At 45.0% G+C, this 25,757-nt stretch overlaps 1 protein-coding gene across 3 annotated transcripts in view; it reads right to left on the bottom strand.

Moving 5' to 3' along the window:
- The window catches only part of LOC139576443 (F-box/LRR-repeat protein 17-like), a 321,636-nt gene that overhangs the window by 24,131 nt on the left and 271,748 nt on the right, over positions 1–25,757 (bottom strand). For all 3 annotated transcript variants that reach the window (XM_071402571.1, XM_071402573.1, XM_071402572.1), the window contains one exon: positions 2,819–2,961. In XM_071402571.1, coding sequence (XP_071258672.1) covers positions 2,819–2,961 — 143 coding nt within the window. The remainder of the gene's footprint in view (positions 1–2,818; positions 2,962–25,757) is intronic.

Below are 25,757 nucleotides of genomic sequence, written 5' to 3' on the forward strand. Positions count from 1 at the left end.
GTATACAGTGGCAGAATACCTAACCACTGTGACTGACCCAAAATTAAGGAAAGCTTTGACTATGTACAGACTCAGTGAGCATAGTCTTGCTATTGAGAAAGGCTGCCAAAGGCAGACAGGCTATGTGCACACTGCCAACAAAATGAGTTGGAAGCTGAGCTGCACTTCCTAACCTCCTGCCAAATGTATGACCGTATTAGAGACATATTTCCCTCAGATTACACAGACCCACAAAGAATTCGAAAAACAAATCCAATTTTGATAAACTCCCATATCTATGTGAAATACCACAGTGTGCCATCACAGCAGCAAGATTTGTGACCTGTTGCCACAAGAAAAGGGCAACCAGTGAAGAACACCATTGTAAATACAACCCATATTTATGTTTTATGTTTTCCCTTTTGTACTTTAACTATTTGCACATCACTACATCACTGAATATATACATAATATGACATTTGAAATGTCTTTATTCTTTTGGAACCTCTGAGTGTAATGTTTACTGTATTTTTTTGTTCTTTATTTCACTTGTGTTTATTATCTATTTAACTTGCTTTGGCAATGTAAACATATGCTTCTCTTAAATTGAAATTGAATTGAGAGAGAAACAGGTGTAGTCTATGGGACGGAGGGACGGAGGTTGAGAGAGGGATTAGGTTCGCACCAAAGGAGAGATGATGGGTACATTTATCTTTATATTTTTTTCACCTTTATTTAACCAGGTAGGCTAGTTGAGAACAAGTTCTCATTTGCAACTGCGACCTGGCCGAGATAAAGCAAAGCGGTTCGACACATACAACAACACAGAGTTACACATGGAATAAACAAACATACAATCAATAATACAGTAGAGAAAAGTCTATATACAGCATGCGCAAATGATGTAGGATAAGGGAGGTAAGGCAACAAATAGGCCATGGTGGCGAAGTAATTACAATATAGCAATTAAACACTGGAGTGATAGATGTGCAGAAGATGAGTGTACAAGTAGAGATACTTAGGTGCAAAGGAGCAAGATAAATAAATAAATACAGTATGGGGATGAGGTAGTTGGATGGGCTATTTACAGATGAGCTATGTACAGGTGCAGTGATCTGTGAGCTGCTCTGACAGTTGGTGCTTAAAGCTTGTGAGGGAGATAAGAGAGAGGAATGAGGGATGAGAGAGTAGGAGGTGCAGAGTGAATGAAGGGCATGGTCACACTTGCCCACCGGGCCTACATGGGGAGACTAGATGCCTACTCCAGCTTCAAACTCCCGCTTTGAACCACCCCCTCCCTATTTCTCTCTCTCTCGCTCTCTCTCTCTTCAACATCACTCCATCTCATATACATTCTACATACGGTTTATATACAGTTGATTTCTACTCTCTCTCTCTGTGACCTGATCATCTGTAGCTCCGCTCTCCACAGACTTGAGCTCACCAAACAAACTGACACCTCGAACAATAACAGCCCAGAGCTTGACTAGTCTAATCCCTTCACCTCTACAACATCTATTGACTTCATTTGCAATGCTAAACATGCTTTCAGGGCACAGAGAATAACAACAGCTTCCAGTATGGCCTTGCTTTGTGTGACCTTGGGAGACCGAACACATCTCTGCCTCTCCAGGAAAGGATATTCTTCTCGGCTTCTCTTCACCGTTTATGGCCCATTAAATACCTAATACCTTTCTAATACCGCAAATTACTGCTCCATTTAGTGGAATTAACGCCTCTCTCCTGGCATACACACTCTAAATAAATACAAATGTTTACCCATCTTTCCTACAGGCCAGAAATATCCGTATCAATATCATTTCCCTCTGGAGTAAGATTTTGATGTAACTTTTTATTTGAACCTTTATTTAACTAGGCAAGTCATTTAAGAACAAATTCTTATTTACAATGACGGCCTACCGGGGAACAGTGGGTTAACTGCCTTGTTCAGGGGCAGAACGACAGGTCCAAATGGACCTTGTCAGCTCGGGGATTCGATCCAGCAACCTTTCGGTTACAAGGAACAACGCCTCCCATGTTTGGTGTAGATATTCGCAGTAGACGTTGTAATTATCCGTGTGTGTGTGTGTGCGCACGTGGCTATAGATATTGATTGTAAGGTCACAGGGGGAGAGGGTCCTGCTAAATCACCATAGAGAATAAGCGAGCACCTGTGCTGTAATGTGCTTAGTCTTTATTACACAGAGATAAATACGATCCATATAGACCGTGTCCTGGATAATTATGTTAACAGAGACCAATTCATCAGTGAGTGGTCCCTAAGGTCCCTCCATACTTTTCTATACATTTACTACATACATATTCATCTTCATTAAACAACTACAGCATAGCGCCACTACCAAGTCCTATATGATCTCTTTTGAAGAGAAATATTATGACGCATATCCACCCACCCATCTCTATAATGATGTCCGTCCGTATAGACCACTTCATCAGTGGGATCTGCACGTCTCTTAGCTCCGATACAGGACTGACTCTTGATTGTGAGAACATAGGGACGTTACGCTGATGTTCTCTCGCCCCTCATACACCAGCCCACACTGGACACAGGGAACAGGGACGGCCCGAATGCCCTCACACACTGGGCCTACGGGGCAGTGGCTTACGGACACGCTCTCCTCTGGACACTGTTTAATTGGTCATCCTCTGACCTGGACACCGGTGGCCTCGTGTCGCGTGTGGGTGTTTGTGTGTTCACAGTATTTTTAGGTAGAGCAGGCACACCGCTCTCTCCCTTCCTTTACCTCGTTGCGTGACTATTCACGCACGCACAGAGGTTCCACATGAATACGGTAGCCGTGTCTACGCATCATCTTACCTTGTCACACCTCATGAGGCCCAGGTATCGCAGCGACTTGCTGCTTCTGGCAATCTGTGTCGCTCCCTGGTCAGTGATCTCTTTACACCAGCCTGCATCCACTGTCTCTATGGTGCTGCTGTACTGGCCAATCGCTATCAGAGCTATGGAAAGAGAGGAAAGAAAGGTCATGTAAGTGATATGAGAGAGAGAGAGAAGAGAGGAGAGAGAGGAGAGAGCGAGAATGCATAAACAGCCCGCTGGTTCGATGACCTGCGTGACTGTCACACACACACACAATTCCATTGTTTAGACAGAGCACACCCACACACATTTACATTTTAGTCATTTAGCAGACGGCTCTCATCCAGAGCGACTTACAGGCGCAATTAGGGTTCAGTGCCTCGCTCAAGGCCACGTCGACAGATTTTCCACCTTGTCAAATTGGGCAAACAAACCAGCGACCTTTCGGTTACCGGCCCAACACACTAGGCTACCTGCCGCCCAAACACACACATACATGATCACACGGTGCTGGCAGGGTGCACCACTTTACCCTGGCACACTGTCCTTCCCCTGGCAGCGCTGTGACACATGCCAGCGCTCTAATGGATTAGTCCAGCAGCAGTCTAAACAAATGTGTGTGTGTGTATGTGACAAGGCTGACAAGCTAAGCACAGAGTGCCAAAGTAAAGAGGGGACATCATGCCAGAGGATACAACCACTGTCTGTCAGTGCGTGATCGCATGGATCCGTGTGTGTGTGTGTGTGTGTGTGTGTGTGTGTGTGTGTGTGTGTGTGTGTGTGTGTGTGTGTGTGTGTGTATCTGTCCCTGTGCGCGCGCGCATGTTACTGTGTTCGTAGTGAAACGCCGACCTCTCATTTCGGTCCATGGCACTTTCTTTTTGTTTCGTAGCAGTACAAGGTGAATAGTTTCAGTGTTTCTGGGAACAAACACGTACGCACAATCAAATCGCCAACCCGTCAAACGCCGAGCAGACGGACGAGCGGAATGCTACTCTGTGATCGATTAAAAAGAGTCTCGACTTTGTTCTCTACACACTCACGCCATCGCTAATGAGTGGCGGATGAGAGGAGGGTGAGAGGGATGACAGAAGAGGTGAAAGGCAAAGTCAGCCTTTGTCTGCATGCTCTCTCATGTACTTAACCTCCGTGTTGTTTTCCCTGAACATCATCTAACTTCAAATCTATTTAACTAGTAGCATGAGAGACCTCAGGCCTTGCCTTCAACAGATGAACCCAAGCAGCCTACATATATGTGAGGTTAAATATAGTGTAGGGTTATAATTGATCCTGGAAGTGGAGCATGAGGTCAGGTGCTGGTCAGGTCAGAGTGTGAGGCTGAGACAGACTCAATGAAATCGGCAGACTTGCATTTCAACCACACACACACACACACACACACACACACACACACACACACACACACACACACACACACACACACACACACACACACACACACACACACACACACACACACACACACACACACACACCCTCATATCGACCTTTCCATTTCAGACATATTTAGCATACGTGACCTCAAATACACCATCAGCCCAATGAGTCAAGGTATGAGATTTAGGGTCGTTTTTTTTTTTTTTTTTACCTTTACTTAACTAGGCAAGTCAGTTAAGAACAAATTCTTATTTTCAATGACGGCCTAGGAACAGTGGGTTAACTGCCTGTTCAGGGGCAGAACGACAGATTTGTACCTTGTCAGCTCGGGGATTTGAACTTGCAACCTTTCGGTTACTAGTCCAACGCTCTAACCACTAGGCTACCCTGCCGCCCCAATTCTAGTTCTAGATTCTAGTTACAGTGTAACTCTCAATGTATTACGAACGCATTATAATCACCTGTATATTTAGAGACTGTTACAAAGAGCCACACACATCTACTATACAACGTGCTAAATACAGTGCAGGTGGTCCAAAGCAAAGCGTCATTAATTACACCAACCTTTATTGTACCAGTTTAGGATCCAAAGACGCATACAAGCACAGAACAAAGAAACCACATGTCTTAAACCAAGTGCCCTGAGCTACGTATGCATTACACCCAATATTATATGTTACATTACACCCACTCAGCAGGAGAGGGCTTTAAGGGAAAGGAGGTCTATTTAAAAAGCATTAAATGATACATTTCCGTTCCGCCGTGAGCATACGGTAGGAGCCTTATCGGCCAGAGAGAGACGCTCGCCCCTGAGAGAAGGCTCGAGCAGAGATCTGTGCGATGCGTGAAAGAGAGACCGACCGGACAGAGGTAGGGGGCAGAGAGCTAAAGAGCTTCCCGGCCTCTCCTCGCCACCTCCCACTCCCCTTGTCTGTTCCCAGCAGGAGGACCTAAAACCAGATCAGTTGTCCTCCTTTGATGTTTGAACACATTCTTACTACTACTCTCTCTCTCTAGGGAGGAGGGGGAGGGTCAAATCTGGTCAGAAGGGCTTGGGAAAGTGATGGGGGGGGGGTTCATTTCAATCTGACCAGACAAAAGTTTGTGTCTTCAGAGACACACCCGTTGCCGTAGCGTCGCCCCATATATTTCCACTCTCCCAAACACCCCACCCGTATCAGCCCCCCCCCCCTCCCCAAACCACTCCCTCCCCCGTAAAACCTACCAGGACTTTGATATCAACACGACAGAGAGTTCGTCTATAGCAGGGATCATTATCTAGATTCAGATGCGGCCATTTTGTTCTTGAGTGGATGTTCGGAGAGCCGGAACATAATTACAAATCATTTGTATTATGAAGCTCAAATATTTGTCTAAAATACATAACAATTTCAAACCTTGCTTACATTTGTATATGATCACGTGTCTCTCTATTATGCGTGGAAATAGTTGGGAACAGATTTCCCAAATTAAAATCATTTGGAGCTGATTTCCCGGTAATTTTTATCCTGTTCTTTTTTGTTGCTCAGAAAACATGGGGGGGTGGCAAATTCGGCCCACGGCCCGCCAGTTGGGGAACCCTGGTCTAGAGGCAGGAGGGAGCGTAACACACTGCATATCTAAGAATGAAGCATGAAAAAGTTGCTTAGCCATTCCCTGATTGCAGTGGGACTCTACTCTTCTACATGCAGTGGTCCCCCTACTGCGAAACACATCCGCACTACAGGAAGGCCGAAAGCAACAATGTCACACATAAAATGGGGCCTTATCCATATGACATGAACGGAGAACATTTTAAATCAGATCCTGTTCAGAGTGGAGATATAAAGCGGGCCGACTGTCACTTAGAAGACGCCGTGGATCAGACAGACCGCTCATACTGTTCTCATTATTGCGTCCCCCCCCCCCCCCCCCCCGCAGACGTTTCCCCTCAACAATAACTTCTGTACTGGTCTATAGTAACCCGGAAGGTTGCTGGATTGAATCCCTGAGCTGACAAGGTAAAACATTTTTTTTATTTTTTTTATCTGTCGTTCTGCCCCTGAGCAAGGCAGTTAAACCCACTGTTCCCCAGGAACCTCGACATGGATGTTGATGAGAAGGCCACACCTCTCGGATTCAGAGGGGTTGGGTTAAATATGGAAGACACATTTCAGTTGAATGCATTAGGCACCCCCCTTTCCCTTTCCCTACTGCATGTAGCCTAGCGGTTAAGAACGTTGGGCCCGCAACAATAAGGTTGCTGGTCCGAATCCCCGAGCCGACTCTGTGAATAATCTCACAATGTGCCCTTGTGCAAGGCACCTAACCCTAATTGCGCCTGTACGTCGCTCTGGATAAGAGCGACATGCTTAAATGACTAAAAAAGGAAATGCATTTTCATCCTCCGTCCAGGGGACAGTCTGAGACAGCATCTACTACAGTCTGAGACAGCATCTACTACAGTCTGAGACAGCATCTACTACAGTCTGAGACAGCATCTACTACAGTCTGAGACAGCATCTACTACAACCTGCTATTGGAAACCATTGGCCACGGCCACTTAGCCAAGAGGAGCACTGCTTCCACCAGAATGCATTGTATGTAGACGGCCATATTATACACGATACACCCCCCCCCCCATTTATCCCGGTACCGTGAAAGCAAACCCTGATAAATACACGACACATCTGAGATGCTCTCTTACCCTGCACTAGGTTGCACTGTGAATCCACGAGTGTGCGTCTGTATCTCTCTGTGTGTGTGTGTGTGTGTCTGTCCAGCGATGACGCTTGGCTATAGATAACCACGAGTGGTTGATGCATAGTTTTTATTATTCATGTTAACGGCGAGAGTTGATTTGGTCCTGGGTGAAAAATGCTCTACTTTTTTTTGTGCCCCGAGGCGACTGTACACACTGACTGTATGGAGAGAGAGAGAGAAAACTGCAGATAAGATCAACTGGCCCTGCCACACAGGGTTCAGAGAAGCAAAGCAACACAAATACACACACACAAATAAATACACACACACACACAAACCAAGACAGATACACCCGGGCCACATCTCTCAGACACAAATCCAATAAGGAACGGGAACTAAAACAAATGTGTCTGTGCCACTATTACTCACACACACACACACACACACACACACACACACACACACACACACACACACACACACACACACACACACACACACACACACACACACACACACACACACACACACACACACACACACACACACAGAGGTAATGTAACACACGCACACACATGCAAACACACCGACAAGCGCACAGACATACAGTACACACAGACCATCAATTTCATTAGTCATTTTTTTTTTCATTTTTCTAGATGGATGATTCTGTCAAAAGACAAACCTGGATATTCTTCTGTTTTCATTATGAAGATAACCGGCCTGTCTTAACGGAACGTACGCACAGAATGATCATTCATGTAAAGGGGAGAGGAACATAGATCCACGCATACACAAAGTCACACACATACATGCACTAGCGCAGGCAAGCAACACAACACACAGAAATGCAAAGACTGGTCTGAGAATTCAGAGAACTCCAATTCAATTCCTATTAAAAAACGGCAAATGGGACATGATTACCGGGAAAATGTCCATTCAGGAAGCTGACAGCTCTATTTTAGGGAAACCTTGCATGCTCAGTTAGTGCTAGACAGAGGATCACAGTATAGACCATGTGCCTCAAACTAAGAGGGCCAGTGACACACCCAGGACAGTTTTAACCTTTGCTATTCCACAAAGAAGAATACCAAGGACAATAACTTTACCCAGATAAACACCTAATTCCAAGAGAAGCCTTTCAATAGTGCAGGCACATCGACATTTAAAGAGGGAGAGTTTTATTTTGGTCAGTGCAGGTACCCATGTTTCAATGGGGTTTCAATGGGCGACCATGCTTGGCGGCAACACATTCCATTAGGCTTCAATACCGTGGCATTCCTCTGGCCATATTCAGAGACAGGAGAACCCGGTCACCTGACACGTGCGAGCACACACAGGCTGAATCCCAAATCTCCCCCTCGGCCCTGTCCCAAAGCTGAGGGAGTGAAAATGATCGAGGCTGCAAGGATTCAGAACGAAGTGATATCCCGACGCACTGCGATACGTTTGGAGTTTGCGCAATTTAAAAAAATTACGAATGAGACGTGCCAAATTATATGCCATGTGCATTTGTTTAGGTTTGATTTGGAGACTTGACACATTTAACAGATGAAATATCTCCCAAATTAAACATTTAACTGTTACTGAGGTTTAAATCTTGTAAAACGACAGAGGGATTTGTTCATTTGAATTTCATGCTCATTTTATTATGTAAAAGTGGAACAGGAATTGCATCATTCAAGTCAGGAGTGTGTCCCGAAGCTGATTGGTTTGTTGAGCCCATCGCCACTGTCAGGAAGTCACCCTCGGGGTTTGTCATTAACACGTGACAACGGAAACCCCTCCGAGCGAGTTGGTAGGGGCGAAGGGGTGGTTTGGGATTCACCAATACTCTCTCCTATCGCACACCCTCTCCCCTCACGCACACTACACAGCCTCTCTCCTCACACACGACACACCCTCTCTCTTCACACACGACACAGCCTCTCTCCTCACACACGACACAGCCTCTCTCCTCACACACGACACAGCCTCTCTCCTCACACACGACACACCCTCTCTCTTCACACACGACACACACTCTCTCCTCACACACGACACACCCTCTCTCCTCACACACGACACACCCTCTCTCGTCACACACGACACACCCTCTCTCGTCACACACGACACACCCTCTCTCCTCACACACGACACACCCTCTCTCCTCACACACGACACACCCTCTCTCCTCACACACGACACACCCTCTCTCCTCACACACGACACACCCTCTCTCCTCACACACGACACACCCTCTCTCCTCACACACGACACACACTCTCTCCACACACGACACACCCTCTCTTCACACACGACACACCCTCTCTCCTCACACACGACACACCCTCTCTCCTCACACACGACACACCCTCTCTCCTCACACACGACACACCCTCTCTCCTCACACACGACACACACTCTCTCCTCACACACGACACACCCTCTCTCCTCACACACGACACACCCTCTCTCGTCACACACGACACACCCTCTCTCCTCACACACGACACACCCTCTCTCCTCACACACTACACAGACCCTCTTCACAGACACTCTTCACACACTTCACAGACACACTTCACAAAGGACAGACCATAGGAGCTGGAAATTGTCTTTCCTGACTGATAATGATTTCCTGTCTGAGAAAAATAAGTATTATGCAAGAAAAGGTCATGAAAAAAATGACGATGTGTTATTGTCACATACAGCAGGTAGGTGCAGTGACGTGTTGTTTTACAGGGTCAGCCATTGTAGTACGACACCCTGGAGCAAATTAGGGTTAAGTGCCTTGCTCAAGGGCACAGACAGATTTTTCACATTGTCGACCCGGGTGTTCGAACCAGCGATTGGCTCAGCGCTCTAACCGTTAGACTACCTGCCGCCAGTGTGTGTGTGTGTGTACACGCATGAGTGTGTGTGTACATTCATGCGTCCTTTGGTGTGCCGTGTGTGTAAAGGCGAGGACCTAGGTGAGAAGTAGAAAGGAGAGATCAATTGAGACTTCACATACACACTGGATTTCAACCATTTTAAACACATGACAGAAATGGTATCTCTCGAAGCTACAACGGACTATTCCAGCATAGAGAACATTGACCTTCTGCGTTCTCTCTCATGTCATCAGCTAATGGGGATCCTAATAAAATTCTAAATTCAAATTCTCTTCCACTTTCTATCGCTCTGTAAACCATGGCATCAGCTAATGGGGATATTAATAAAATTCTAAATTCAAATTCTCTTCCACTTTCTATCGCTCTGTATACCATGGCGTCAGCTAATGGGGATCCTAATAAAATTCCAAATTCAAATTCTTGTAATGGGGATCCTAATAAAATTCCAAATTCAAATGCCCCCCCCCTAGATTTAGTCAGCTACCATTTTTATGAGCAGGAGGTCAAGTAGTGGTCAACCTTGTAACCATTCTGTGAGACTGTGGGACTAGGGAGTGCACTTAAAAGTATAAACTTAATCAGTTTAGTCCCCTTTCTATCTGACCTAGCAGTCAGGGGTTAACCATTCTTTACTGGCATATCAGATGGAATATTCAAACATGCGCACACACATAAGTCCCTTATTTCATTATTTACAGGCATATTAGATATGGAATCCACTTATTTCATTATCCTAAATAACGGTAGGTAATTACCTGAGAGCTCTGAACCCATTCCCCTGCCTGCCGTAACCCTACACAACATCCTAACCACTGACTCTGATTAAGACAGAATGGCTACTAAGGACGTTACGTGATAACTTGAAGATTTACTGGGATGCTGTGTGTGTGTGTGTGTGTGTGTGTGTGTGTGTGTGTGTGTGTGTGTGTGTGTGTGTGTGTGTGTGTGTGTGTGTGTGTGTGTGTGTGTGTGTGTGTGTGTGTGTGTGTGTGTATGGGGTGTGTGTGTGTGTGTGTGTATATCCCCAGTAGCAACTGAACAGCCTTATATTATAGCTGATGTATTCCAGAGAGTCTAACTGTCATGTCTACTCTAAAGCAGCTCCATTCTGCACTTTGTGTCGCGTCTAAAGTATCCCCCCCCCCCCCCCAGGCCGCAGTATGATCAAACCCCAGCGTAAGGCCCTTCTGGTTGCCTGGCTGTAACGCCATCCCAGACACACCCATCATTACTGCGCCAGAAAATACGCCTGGTCCAAAAACCCTTTAGAATGGGACTGGGTATGTCTTCATGATTCTGGCTCGGTGTGTGACTGAGTTAGATGGTGCAGGTTTGAGGCCACAGTACCATCAGCAGGCAGATGCACACACTAAAGCCATTCAGTATGACGCGGACCACAATGTCTATTGTAGCATTACGCTAGTAACAGACACAGTACGACTTCCTTCCCCCTGACGTAGTTATCGAGAAGAACGACCAGAAAGAGAACATGTGTCATCGGTAAATAGGCCTAGAGATGACATGGCATCCATGGAAACCCCCAGTTAACAGCCACAAGACATCGAAGGCCTCAGCTAGCTCCGAAAGCACCGGTGATTGACGTGTGAAGGAGGGACAGTCATGATCAAACGGGAGCGGGTCACCTGACTGGGGTCATGTACAGTAGCAACCAGGTCACAACAATCAATATCATGTATAATAAGTACCACACAGTGACTTGGCACCGCCGGTGACCCCAGCAGTAACTGACCCCAGGTCAGTGGAGGACACACCTTGCACTGTGTGAGAATCAAGACTATTATTATTAACCCTTATTTTACCAAGTAGGTTTTACTAATCTGGTGATACTGGGTAAAGAAAACCTTGTATGCTTTGAAGTAGAGGTCACGCATTGTACATTCTAAATGGTGTTTTGTAGCTAAGCAGGGGACATTATACAAAGTCTGTGTGGGGAGAAAATCAACAGGATACGACAAGACTGGATATGTTTGAAACAATTTGTTTTCCTGTTTGTGTGAATAGGAGAGAGAATAAGACACAGAGGAAGAGAGCGAGTGAGATAGAGAAATAGAGAAAGGGAGAGGTTGTGTGAGGTGAGGTTTACTGCTCTGGCGTTTCAGTCAAACTGAATCAAATGAGAGGGAACAGAAATGCACCAGGCACCAATATGTGGCTGAGCTGGAGAGGCACATAGAGAGGGGGAGCAGATTGAGTGTGACACCGAAGAGGGGGGGAGTTTAGGAGGGACACGCTCAATCAAGGAAATTCATTAACTAGAGGGCAGGAAGAGGGCAGGAGCACACCCACTGGGTCAGCTGCTTTAAATTAGATCAGAGGCTGACTAAGAGAATGCCCCTGCCCTCTCCCACTCTGCCAGTGTGTGTGCGTGTGTGTGTGCGCCAATCACCATGCCCTGAGAAGCCCAACTAGCGAGGTCAGTAAAAAAAACTCTGATGTACTTTATGGTGGTGCATCTGAGACAAGAAAACACACACAGTGATTGAATTCTGTGCGATAACCTTGTGGTGGAAGGTGGAGTTTTAAACATATTGGGGGGGGGGGGGGGGGGGTGTGTGAGAGAGAGCGAGAGCGAGGGAGAGAGAGCAAGTCTCTCTTAAGAGATGAGAGAGATGTGACCTAAGAGAGGTGACTTTAAAGTGGAGCATATTTTCTCCTGGAACATTGGCAAACGTTCCAAAGTGTGTGTGTGTGTGTGTGTGTGTGTGTGTGTGGTGTGTGGTGTGTGGTGTGTGTGTGTGTCCGTCCAAGGTATGTCTTATTTATTTTTGGCATTTTATTACGATCCCCATTTGCTGTTGCGAAAGCAGCAGCTACTCTTCCTGGGGTCCACACAAAACATGAAACATAATACTGACCATTAATAGACAAGAACAGCTCAAGGACAGAACTATATCAATTGAACTCCATAAATAAATCCATCACTTTTGTTCTGCCCACTTGTTAAACGCAAACACTGCTAGCCTGAACGATGGCTGAAGTGCAACGCCAAGGAACAGTTGTCGATACACAGACACTATTGAGCTCTAAATCACAGATAGATGGGACATGGTGTCTGAGGAACACTCATTCAGGAAAAGAGATTAGACTTCATTTTACAGAACCTAGTCTTTTCATGAAATGGAAATGATTTACCCAATGTTTTCACTCTACGTTTTCACTTGAGTTTCTGTTACTGATTTAAGAGTTGTATCTGTTTTGTCCAAATGAAAGAGGGGGGTTTTAATAGGGTATTGGAAAGGATTGTCTTTGTCCTCCCTCTGTGTGTGTCTCATTCTCTCTCTCTTTCTCTGTCTCTCTGACATCAGCACTTTGTCATGTCAGACAACATTAGGATCCCCTCAGATCCACAGGAACTGCATCTTTGAAGTTAAACTGGGGGAAAATATCCTAAGTATAGGCCTGGCTTCAGATATGTGTGGCTGCCATCTCAGATCTGTGTGTAAGATGAAAAGCACCAGCCTGTTGCGATATTCTCTATCATATTATGGCTCTACAGTTTCATATGGGTCTCTTTCAGAATAGTACATCAGGGTTTGGTGAAAACACCCCCAGACACAAAGCGCTGAGTAGTGACCTTCATGTCTTTACATAGACTCTGGCTCACAATACAAAGTGTGTGTGTGTGTGTGTGTGTGTGTGTGTGTGTGTGTGTGTGTGTGTGTAAAAAACATGTATTTTAAAATGTGTACAACAGCATCATCCTCCGACTTCTCTCCAGACACAGAGAGATACACCAGACGAGGGATTCGAAAACAAAACAAGTGATTCTCCAGGACAGCAGAGAGACGATGTTTGACAGAGAGAGGCTGTGAAGCGTGGCTGTGTTCATGCTTATGGATTTGGGCTAATCCACTAGCGTAGAGAAAACGTCTTAAGGGTAATTACACGCTCTGATCTCATCCAGAGATCCCCAAAACAAGCTGCTCTTACATACTGTATGCTGGTTACGCTTGTTAAGGTCTTGAGGTATTACATATGGTTGGCATAGTCAGATAGAGTAGCCTAAGTGGAAAATCCCTACTGGAAGGTACTGTAACATAGACTACTGTTAAGCGGTTAACCAAGGTGGTAAATTCAAAATAAATTAAATATGCCCAATTTCCTTTGATGGGGCGGCAGGTAGCCTAGCGGTTAAGAGCGTTGGGCCAGTAACCGTAAGGCCACAGGTTCGTCTTCCCGAGCCGTCTGGGGGGGGGGGGGGGGGGTCTGACGATGTGCCCGTGAGCATGGCACTTAACTCGAAATGCACCTGTAAGTCACATTGGATAGGCTTGTCGAATTCAGCTTCAGATCCCTGTCTCCAGTCGCCACCACTTCCTATCAATGTGCTGAGGTTGCAAAGACAGGCCAAACTCCTCCCTGCACCGTTGGTTGTAAAGCAGCATCACCTGTCCCTGAGCCTTGTTAACACAGTGTGTGTGTGTGTGATAACCTTGTCACACACACACACATTATATCTCTCCTGTCCCCCGTCGTAAAGTTGGACCCCATCACTGTCCCTGACCCCAGTGGTTAATAGTGTGTAACTTTACCTCTCTTTTTACCCGTCTATTTCCCCACTAAACAACCACCCACACCCCCATACACCCACCAGGGTGGTCTCAGCCTAATTACAGAGGAGGACCTCCATTCCAGAATCACATTCCAAAATCCTCAGGTCTAAAGCTATTCTGGACCCACTAATTAACCACCATTCTCCATCACTGGTGGAAAAAGTACCCATTGTCATACTTGGGTAAAAGTAAAGATTTCTTCATAGAAAATTACTCAAGAAAAAGTGAAAGTCATGCAGTAAAATCCTACTTGAGTAAAAGTCTAAAAGTATTTGGTTTTAAATATACTTAAGTATCAAAAATAAACGTAATAGCTAAAATATACTTAAGTATCAAAAGTATAAATCATTTAAAATTCCTTATATTAAAGCGAAACTCCAGCCAAAAACAATATTTTGGTATTTGTTTCATTAGTCCATTGTTGACATAGTCCCAAAATATTTTGCTTGTCAGCAGTCAAGCAATCAGCAGCAATCATATGATGCAAAACGCATTATACGGGGATGATTTCTGTATTTTGAAAGTCACATATCTTGAAAACTTGATTGTTGACAAGCAAAACATTTTTGGGACTACGTCAACAATGGAATAACGGAGTTTTGGGTGAGGTTTCCTTTAAGCAAACCAGATGGCACCATATTGTTTCTTATTTATTTACAGTTGAAGTCGGAAGTTTACATACACTTAGGTTGGAGTCATTAAAACTCGTTTTTCAACCACTCCACACATTTCTTGATTACAAACTATAGTTTTGGCAATTCGGTTAGGACATCTACTTTGTGCATGACACAAGTAATTTTTCCAACAATTGTTTATAGACAGATTATTTCACTTATAATTCACTGTATAACAATTCCAGTGGGTCAGAAGTTTGCATACACTAAGTTGACTGTGCCTTTAAACAGCTTGGAATATTCCAGAAACGATGGCATGGCTTTTGAAGCTTCTGATAGGCTAATTGACATCATTTGAGTCAATTGGAGGTGTACCTGTGGATGTATTTCAAGGCCTACCTTCAAACTCAGTGCCTCTTTGCTTGACATCATAGGAAAATCAAAATAAATCAGCCAAGACCTCAGAAAAAAAATTGTAGACCTCCACAAGTCTGGTTCATCCTTGGGAGCAATTTCCAAACGCCTGAAGGAACCACGTTCACCTGTACAAACAATAGTACGCAAGTAGAAACACCATGGGACCACGCACCCGTCATACCACTCAGGAAGGTGACGCGTTCTGTCTCCTAGAGATGAACGTACTTTGGTGCAAAAAGTGCAAATCAATCCCAGAACAACAGCGAAGGACCCTGTGAAGATGCTGGAGGAAACAGGTACAAAAGTATCTATATCCACAGTAAAACAAGTCCTATATCGACATAACCTGAAAGGCCGCTCAGCAAGGAAGAAGCCACTGCTCCAAAACCTCTATTAAAAAAAGCTAGACTACGGTTTGCAACTGTACATGGGGACAAAGATCGTACTTTTTGGAGAAATGTCCTGTGGTCTGATGAAACAAAAATAGAACTGTTTGGCCATAATGACCATCGTTATGTTTGGAGGAAAAAGGGGGAAGCTTGCAAGCCGAAGAACACCATCCGAACCGTGAAGCACGGGGGTGGCAGCATCATGTTGTGGGGGTGCTTTGCTGCAGGAGGGACTGGTGCACTTCACAAAATAGATGGCATCATGAGGATGGAAAATTATGTGGATATATTGAAGCAACATCTCAAGACATCAGTTAGGAAATTAAAGCTTGGTCGCAAATGGGTCTTCCAAATGGACAATGACCCCAAGCATATTTCCAAAGTTGTGGAAAAATGGCTTAGGACAACAAAGTCTAGGTATTGGAGTGGCCATCACAAAGCTCAACTGTACGTATAGCCAGAGGCACACTCCAACATCATTTATAAATGAAGAATGTGTTTAGTGAGTACACCAGATCAGAGGCAATAGGGATGACCAGGGATGTTCTCTTGATAAGTGCGTGAATTGGACCCTTCTCCAGTCCTGCTAAGCATTCAAATTGTAACAGGTACTTTTGGGTGTAAATACTAAATAATTTTCTTTAGGAATGTAGCAAAGTCTAAAATAAAAGATGTCAAAAATATAAATAGTAAATAAAGTACAGATACCACCAAAAAAACAACGAAAGTATTTTTATTTAAGTAGAGGTTCCCAAACGTTTTCACTCAGGCCCCCCTTCCAGCATTGGGGAACATCTCCGTCATGTTTATTTCAATGGGCACAAACACTGTTCATGACACAAACTGTTCACACCCCTCTTGTTGGCGGAGAGAACATTTTGCAGGTTTAAATCTTATTTCCTGCAACATTTTGCCATGTCTAATGTGTATTTGTGTTGTGTTTGAGTGACTCAAACACTACAACAAAATCTATGGGCTAAGAAACCTAGCTGAAAACATTAGCTGACATGGGCTTGTTGATATGGACATTTCTGAAAAGTTATAAATAGTTTTCTAAGGTATGCAATGAGTGACATGACGAGGAAAGCTGATGATACACTACCCAATTAAAGAATTGCACCTTGTGCATTCTACTATTACACCTTTCAAGAGTAAGTTGAAAGCTGGACTGAGTTCCACAGATCCACAGGCCTTTTAATCCACAGGCCTTTTTATCCACATGCCTTTTTATCTTCATCATTCCCCTCTTAGACCTCAAATAAACTCATAATCAGTCGGATACTACCCATAGTCCTATACAGAGTGTATAAAACATTCGGAACACCTTCCAAATATTGAGATTTGCCCTCAGAACAGCCTCAATTCGTTGGGGCATGGACTCTACAAGGTATTGAAAGCGTTCTACAGGGATGCTGGCCCATGTTGACTCCAATGCTTCCCACAGTTGTGTCAAGTTAGCTGGATGTCCTTTGGGTGGTGGACCATTCATGATACACACAGGAAACTGTTGAGCGTGAAAAACCCAGCAGTGTTCCAGTTCTTGACACGCTCAAACTGGTGCCCCTGACACCTACTACCATACCCTGTTCAAAGGCATTTAAATCTTTTGTCTTGCCCATTCACCCTCAGAATGGAACATATACACAATCCATGTCTCTTTCTTTAACCGGTCTCCTCCCCTTCACTGATGTTGGGCGATTAGGCCTGGCTCGCAGTTGGTGTTCCAATTCAATTTCAAAGATGTTCAATGGGGTTTAGGTCAGTGCTCTGTGCAGGCCAGTCAAGTTCTTCCACACCGATCTCGAAAAAACATTTCTGTATGGACCTTGCTTTGTGCACGGGGGCATTGTCATGCAGAAACAGGAAAGGGCTTTCCCCAAACTGTTGCCACAAAGTTGGACGCACAGAATCGTCAAGAATGACATTGTATGCTGTAGCGTTAACATTTTCAAGAGAGCAGACAATGCCTTATCATGAGCAGACCTCTTCCCATTATTTATTTAATTATTTATTTCACCTTTATTCAACCAGGTAGGCTAGTTGAGAACAAGTTCTCATTTACAACTGCGACCTGGCCAAGATAAAGCAAAGCAGTGCGACACAAACAACAACAGAGTAACACATGGAAAAACAGAGTCAATAATACAATAGAAAAAGTCTATATACAGTGTGTGCAAATGAGGTAGGATAAGGGACGTAAGGCAATGAATAGGCCATAGTGGCTAACTAATTACAATATAGCAATTAAACACTGGAGTGATAAAAGTGCAGAAGATGAGTGTGCAAGTAGAGATACTGGGGTGCAAAGGAGCAAAATAAATAAAAAACAGTATGGGGATGAGGTAGCTGGATGGGCTATTTACAGATGGGCTATGTACAGGTGCAGTGATCTGTGAGCTGCTCTGACAGCTGGTGCTTAAAGCTAGTGAGGGAGATATGAATCCCCAGCTTCAGTGATTTTTGCAGTTCGTTCCAGTCATTGGCAGCAGAGAACTGGAAGGAAAGGCGGCCCGAAGGAGGAACTGGCTTTGGGGGTGACCAGTGAAATATACCTGCTGGAGTGCGTGCTACGGGTGGGTGCTGCTATGGTGACCAGTGAGCTGAGATAAGGCGGGGCTTTATCTAGCAAAGACTTATAGATGACCTGGAGCCAGTGGGTTTGGCGACGAATATGAAGCGAGGGCCAGCCAACGAGAGAATACAGGTCGCAGTGGTGGGTAGTATATGGGGCTTTGGTGACAAAACGAATGGCACTGTGATAGACTGCATCCAATTTGCTGAGTAGAATGTTGGAGGCTATTTTGTAAATGACATCGCCGAAGTCAAGGATCGGTAGGATAGTCAGTTTTACGAGGGTATCTTTGGCAGCATGAGTGAAGGATGCTTTGTTGAGAAATAGGAAGCCGATTCTAGATTTAATTTACGATTGGAGATGCTTAATGTGAGTCTGGAAGGAGAGTTTACAGTCTAACCAGACACCTAGGTATTTGTAGTTGTCCACATATATTCTAAGTCAGGCTTGCAGGTGCGGGCAGTGATCGGTTGAAGAGCATGCATTTAGTTTTACTTGCATTTAAGAGCAGTTGGAGGCCACGGAAGTAGAGTTGTATGGCATTGAAGCTCGTCTGGAGGTTAGTTAACACAGTGTCCAAAGAAGGGCCAGAAGTATACCGAATGATGTCGTCTGCATAGAAGTGGATCAGAGAATCACCAGCAGTAAGAGCGACATCATTGATGTATATAGAGAAAAGAGTTGGCCCGAGAATTGAACCCTGTGGCAACCCCATAGAGACTGCCAGAGGTCCGAACAACAGGCCCTCCGATTTGACACACTGAACTCTGTCTGAGAAGTAGTTGGTGAATCAGTCGAGGCAGTCATTTGAGATCGGGTAGCCAGGTGGAAAGCATGGCCAGCCGTAGAAAAATGCTTATTGAAATGCTCAATTATCGCAGATTTATGGGTGGTGACAGTGTTTCCTAGCCTCAGTGCAGTTGGCAGCTGGGAGGAGGTGCTCTTATTCTCCATGGACTTTACAGTGTCCCAGAACATTTTGGAGTTTGTGCTACAGGATGCAAATTTCTGTTTGAAAAAGCTAGCCTTTACTTTTCTAACTGCCTGTGTATATTGGTTCCTAAATTCCCTGAAAAGTTGCATATCGCGGGGGCTATTCGATGCTAGTGCAGTACGCCACTGGATGTTTTTGTGCTGGTCAATGGGAAGTCAGGTCTGAAGTGAGCTAGGCACTGCAGGGCTTGGATTAACCTCTACATCACCAGAGGAGGAGTAGGATAAGGGTACGGCTAAAGGCTATAAGAACTGGTCGTCTAGTACGTTCGGAACAGAGAGTAAAAGGAGCAGGTTTCTGGGCACGGTAGAATAGATTCAAGGCATAACATACAGACAAAGGTATGGTAGGATGTGAATACAGTTGAGGTAAACCTATGCATTGAGTGACGATGAGAGAGATATTGTCTCTAGAAACATAATTTAAACCAGGTGAGGTCACAGCATGTGTGGGAGGTGGAACTAAAGGGTTAACTAAGGCGTATTGAGCAGGGCTAGAGGCTCTACAGTGAAATAAGGCAATAATTACTAACCAAAACAGCGATGGACAAGGCATATTGACATTAGGGATAGGCATACGTAGCCGGGTGATCATAGGGGTCCAGTGAGTGGCTTGTCGGGCCGGAGACACGGCGATTCAGGCAGCTGGTGGGCCGGGGCTAGCAGAAGGGCCTTTGAGGGACGTCGCGACGGAATAAGTAAGTTGTATCCCCCTCGTGCTGTTACATCGGCAGACCAGTCGTCATGGATCAGCAGGGCTCCGTGTGGTAAAAGGGTCCAGGCCAACTGGCAAAATAGGTATAGTGGCCAAAGAATTTGTCCGATGGGTCTCTTAAGCTAACAGTCCGATATGCTCTAGACAACTAGCGGGCCGCGGCTATCAGGCTAGCAGATGGGCATTCAGGGGACGTTGCAATGGAGGAGCCAGTTGAAAAACCCTCTCGGGCGAATTGCGTCGGTAGTCCAGTGGTGATGGGTCAGCGGGGGTCCAGGCCAATTGGCAAAATAGGTATTGTAGCCCAAGGAGTGGCTGATGGACCTCTTTGGCTAGCTGGGAGTTGGGCCTAGCAAAGGCTAGCTCCAGGCTAATTGGTTCTTGCTTCGGGACAGAGACATTAGCCAGGAGTGGCCACTCGGATAGCAGCTAGCTAGCTGCGATGATCCAGGTGAAAAGGTTCCGAGCTTGCGGCAGGAATCCGGCGATATGGAGAAAAATAAGTCCGGTTTGCTCTGGTTTGAGTCGCGCTGTGCAGACTGGCGAGAGTTGTCCGGGCTAAAGGTAGCTGATGACCGCTAGCAGTGGCTAGCTGACTACTAGCTAGTAGCTGGCTAGCTTCTGTTGGGGGTTCCGGTTCTGAAGTAAAGAAAATAGCAGATCCATACCACATTGGGTGAGGCGGATTGCAGGTGAGTATGTTGAAGTTGAGGTTAAGCAAAATATAAAAAAAATATATGCAAAGAAAAAATATATAAAAAGATATGCACGACGTAAACACGACAAGACGAGGACAAAAGACGTCTGACTGCTACTCCATCTTGGAACTTGCTCAATAGCCACATTATTCAATAATAGATCCAGATGAGGTTTAGGGTTGAGCAAGTGATTTGTCCCAAAGATTATGCTTTTAGTTTTTTTGATATTTAGCACTAACCTATTTCTAGTTACCCATTCTAAAACTGACTGGAGCTTTATGTTAAGGGTGTCAGTTATTTATGTTACTGTTGCAGCCAACGTGTATACTGTTGAGTCGTCAGCGTACATGGACACACAGGCTTTATTCAAGGTTAGTGGAAGGCCATTAGTAAGCACAGAAAACAATAATGGTCCAAGCCGGCTGCCCTGCGGTACACCACACTCAACCGAATTTGCATTAGAGAGGCTTCCATTAAAGAAAACCCTCTGTGTTCTATTGGCTAGGTCCATCCATCCATGATAAGGCAGAGGATGTTAATCCATAACACCTACGTTTTTTCAGCATTATGTTATGGTCAATGATATCAAAGGCTGCACTGAAGTCTAACAAAACAGCTCCCACAGTCTTATTATTATCAATTTCTTTCAGCTAATCATCAGTCATTTGTGTCAGTGCTAAGCATGTTGAGTGCCCTTCCCTATAAACATACTGAAAGTCTGTTGTTAATTATACATATTTTAAATAACATTGTATTTGATCAAACTTTTTCCATAAATGTTTTCCATAAGTTTGCTAAGCACCGATAAGAGGCTGGTTTGTCTGCTGTTTGAAACATTAAAAGGTGCTTTTCTATTTTTGGGCAGAGGAATGACCTTTGCCTCCCTCCAGGCCTGAGGGCACACTCTGTCTTCTAGGCTTAGATTGAAGATGTGGCAAATAGGAGTCGCAATGTATTCTGCTAACTATTTATACTTTTATTTATTTTTTATTCATTCTTTGGTCCGTTATGCATGAATATGAAGGCTTAGCATTTGTGGTTTGCATGTCATGCCTAAGTTTGCTAATCTTGTCAACAAAAAAGTTATTAAAAGTGGTTGGCAATATCAAAGGGTTTTGTTATGATTCAGCTGGCTAGTCTAATGGAAAGAGCAGGTGTTCTTAATGATTTGTGCACTCAGTGTTCACTGCATTCTATCTTTGCAAGCTCATAAAAGGAATAGATCTACAATAAGCTCTTATTAGGGCGGTGCACCCACACAGCAGGATACTTAGTGGTGTATTTTCCCCTCTAAATATCTATAATTACTTACGGAGAGAGGTTCAACCTCCTCATAGGCTGATGATGGCATCACTACTTTCCCACTGGCTGTTCTATACTGCGCTGATTGAGTCATGGTTTAGCAGTGCCACTGTGTCTGTCTCTCTCTCTTATCTGCTGTCGTTTACAACGTCTGTCCGTTTTAGCCAGGGGGGACTCATTAACCAGACGCACACTTCCTGTTCCTCTTCCCCAGATAAAACCATTAGAACCGTGACTACTGGAGTCAGTGAGAACAAGCCATAGAGATAGAGTGAGTAGAAAGGACATTCCCATTCAGAGCAACGCTCAGTGGTTTGGTGGGTGGAGGCAGACAGTAGGGGACTACTTAGACATGGTTGAGCTACTGCCTCCCTGCCCTCATGCAAGGCACTTAGCTAATGACTCCAAAAGAAATGGCTTTACAATTGGGTTAGACAACGTATGCAATGAGTCATGAACCTGACTGAAACGTTGCGTCACCGGCGCAGGGGTATGACGTCACAGAGACACGTCCTAAATCAAAGCTAGCGAATGTTAAAGGAGTCAGCCACAGTCCACTGGTGTCCACCATTTAGACAACATTAGGTTACCATACCATCACACGGATCCTTGATCCACAGCCCTTGAACCAGTCCCTTCATCCACATCAATCCCTCCCTCCCTCCATGACCCCTTCAGTCTTCTTATCCCACCATTCCTCCCATTTCTGAGCAACCGCTCTACCAGTCCCTTCATCCACCCTTAATCCTTCCCACCCTCCACCCCTGACCAGTCCCCTTGTACCAGCTCTCATCCACCCCTGCTGCTCCCTCTGTCCCCCAACCCTGAACCTTCCCAGGGGAGAGGTCACTGGAGGTCATGACCCCTGCTTTTTTTAGAGGCTCTTTAGAGTTCTTCTCCTGTGGTGAGTCACACAGGGGTTAATGCTGGGAACCAGACCCTATAACCAACTGTAGAGGGGCTCCTCACACTCACACACACACACACACACAGTCCTGTTTACTCAACCCTGACACTAAACAGTCACACACCATTCATCCACCCTGCTTTCTCTCTCTCACATCCATACACACTAAGCCAGCGTGTCAGGTTCAGCTTCACCGCCTGTCATTAAACTAATTTCACAAACGACAAGAGATTAGCCTGAACAAAGGAGGAGGAAGGAAAATAAAATATCAAAAAGAGCAACTGCTAGGAAAGTCAGAGTGTGTGTGAGAGAGTCGGCAGTCCCCCCCCCTCAAACACAATAGGAGGACATCCCTGTAACGTTGCGTAGAGTGATGGGTGTGGAGTCAGGTGCAGAGAGCAGAGGATAAAAAAAAAAAAACAACAACACTTTATTCCGTACAATAACCGCGCACAAAGAGGGTGACGCCGAACACAGGCGTAAAGCACTCCAAAATCATGTACTACACAGGCACATGCACTGTACAGCGGACAATCCAAAAAACAGAAACACTCCTATATCAAATACAGCAAAAACAATCCCGCACGAACACAGGCGGGCTAACTGAACTTAAATAACCCCAACCCAAAACCCCAAACAAGGAACAGGTGAAACCAATTAGACCCAACGAAAATGAAAATGGAAAACGAAAATGGAAAAAGGCATCGGTAGCAGCTAGTAGACCGGCGACGACGACCGCCGAGCGCCACCCGAACGGGAAGGGGGAGCCACCTTCGGTGATATTCGTGACAATCCCTTCCAGGTACCAGCTTACCCACTGTTCTGCAGCTGTAGAATAAATCCCTAGTGTGTTGGGTTCGTTCAGTGTGTGGTCAGTGTGTATATATGTGTGCGTTGTGCCTGGTGTGTTGCGGTGGAACTAGCATGGATCAAACCCAGAGCTGTAGCAGGTGCTCCACAACTTGTATTTGGAATATCTATTTCAAGAGTTGGTTCACGTTTCCTAAAAGTAAACCAGTTTGCATGTATTGTTGAAAGCACAATACTACCACTCATATTGCAACTTGCTCAAGTATTTAATCAAGTATAGTTAATGACGTCAATCAACAAATCTGAAAATAAAGCCTTTGAAGAAGTGCTACAGTAAAGGATTGTTTGGATTCAGAAACAGGGTAAACAAACCATTAGACATTTACATACTGGAGTATGAATACCTAATGACTGAAGAGGAAGAACACTAATAAATGTTGTGATTTGGACCCATCTGTGTTGCCTGTAGGCGGTAAACAGATACAGAAGCAGCGTGAATTAGTATGGCGTGGGGAAAAACACGAGAGAAAGAAAAGAAACCACAAAAGGGAGAAAATATGAAACCGTGGTGTTTATCATACTGGGTGTAATACCCTCAATGATTGAAGCCAGACACCAACCCAGTCTTCCACCGCTTGCAGAAAACTCGAGACGCACATTCGCCTAAAAACATAATGGAATTACGTTAACGTTGTGAGTCACAAAGAAACAAATCTGTTAACGTAATCCGATATTAAACAAGTGATCATTAAAATACTAATTGGCATTTTACAAAAATGTACAGAATGTGTTTTGGGGCTGGCCAGGGTTGTTCTCAGACCTCCATCCAAAGTTTTCACTAATCTGTTTTCCCTCCTCTTCCTCTGTTTCTACCTCCTCCTTCCCTCCATCTCTCTCCCTTCCTCTCTCAACCTCCCTCTCTCAATTTCTCCTATCATAACCACTTCCACTGCCATGACTGCAAAACACAAAGCTGCTAAAGCTGATATAGGTCCACTACATTGTGAGACAGTGACAGGCATATACATCATATTAAGGTGCTATAATGACTTATAGAAGCATATAAGAGCTCTTTGTTTGGGCCTCACTAACCTCCTTAGTGAATTTAGAGCCACGGTTGACTTTTATGATCAATACCTTGCCATATATCAAGCACCAGTTCTGCTGATCTCACACACACACACACACACACACACACACACACACACACACACACACACACACACACACACACACCTTGTGATCAATACCTGGCGATATATCAAACACACTTGTGTTTATGACGAGCTCGTCTGATGGCTCACTTTCAAACCACAGTATAACGTTGGTCTATAACTCATACCTGACATTTTTACTGCTTCCATGAAATTGACAAGTGCTTTTAAATGCAAAAATGACAGTTTAAGAACCTTGTATTTTTGTGACGTGATGTAGTCAGATTCTCACTTCAAATTACAGGGCACTTTTCTAGAGAAGGTAAAAAGAGGTAGAGCGAACGCACACCGGCGCGGGGGCGCACGCACACACACACACACAGACACCACAGAGAGATATTGACACTGATTAAACTGAAGCCTGCTGTGTCCCTATTTGACCCACCTTTTGACTCATGGGCAACCCCCCCACCCCCCCCCCACAGTCTGTCTCTCCTTCCCCCATCTTCTACCCATAGTCAGGGGGTAAAGACCAAAACCCAGTAGATCTGTGTGTGTGTGTGTGTGTGTGTGTGTACACGCATGAGTGTGTGTGCACATTCATGCGTCCTTCGGTGTGCAGTGTGTGTAAAGGCGAGGACCTAGGTGAGAAGTAGAAAGGAGAGATCGATTGAGACTCAACATACACACTGGATTTCAACCATTTTAAACACATGACAGAAATGGTATCTCTCTAAGCTACAACTGACTAGTGTGTCTTCCAGCAGACGGAACGGCAGCACATTGTCCTCTCTCCCTCTCTTTCCTTATTTCCCACTCCCCCCTTCCTTCTCTA

The sequence above is a fragment of the Salvelinus alpinus genome, chromosome 5 (genome assembly GCF_045679555.1).
Source record: "Salvelinus alpinus chromosome 5, SLU_Salpinus.1, whole genome shotgun sequence".
NCBI lineage: Eukaryota > Metazoa > Chordata > Actinopteri > Salmoniformes > Salmonidae > Salvelinus > Salvelinus alpinus.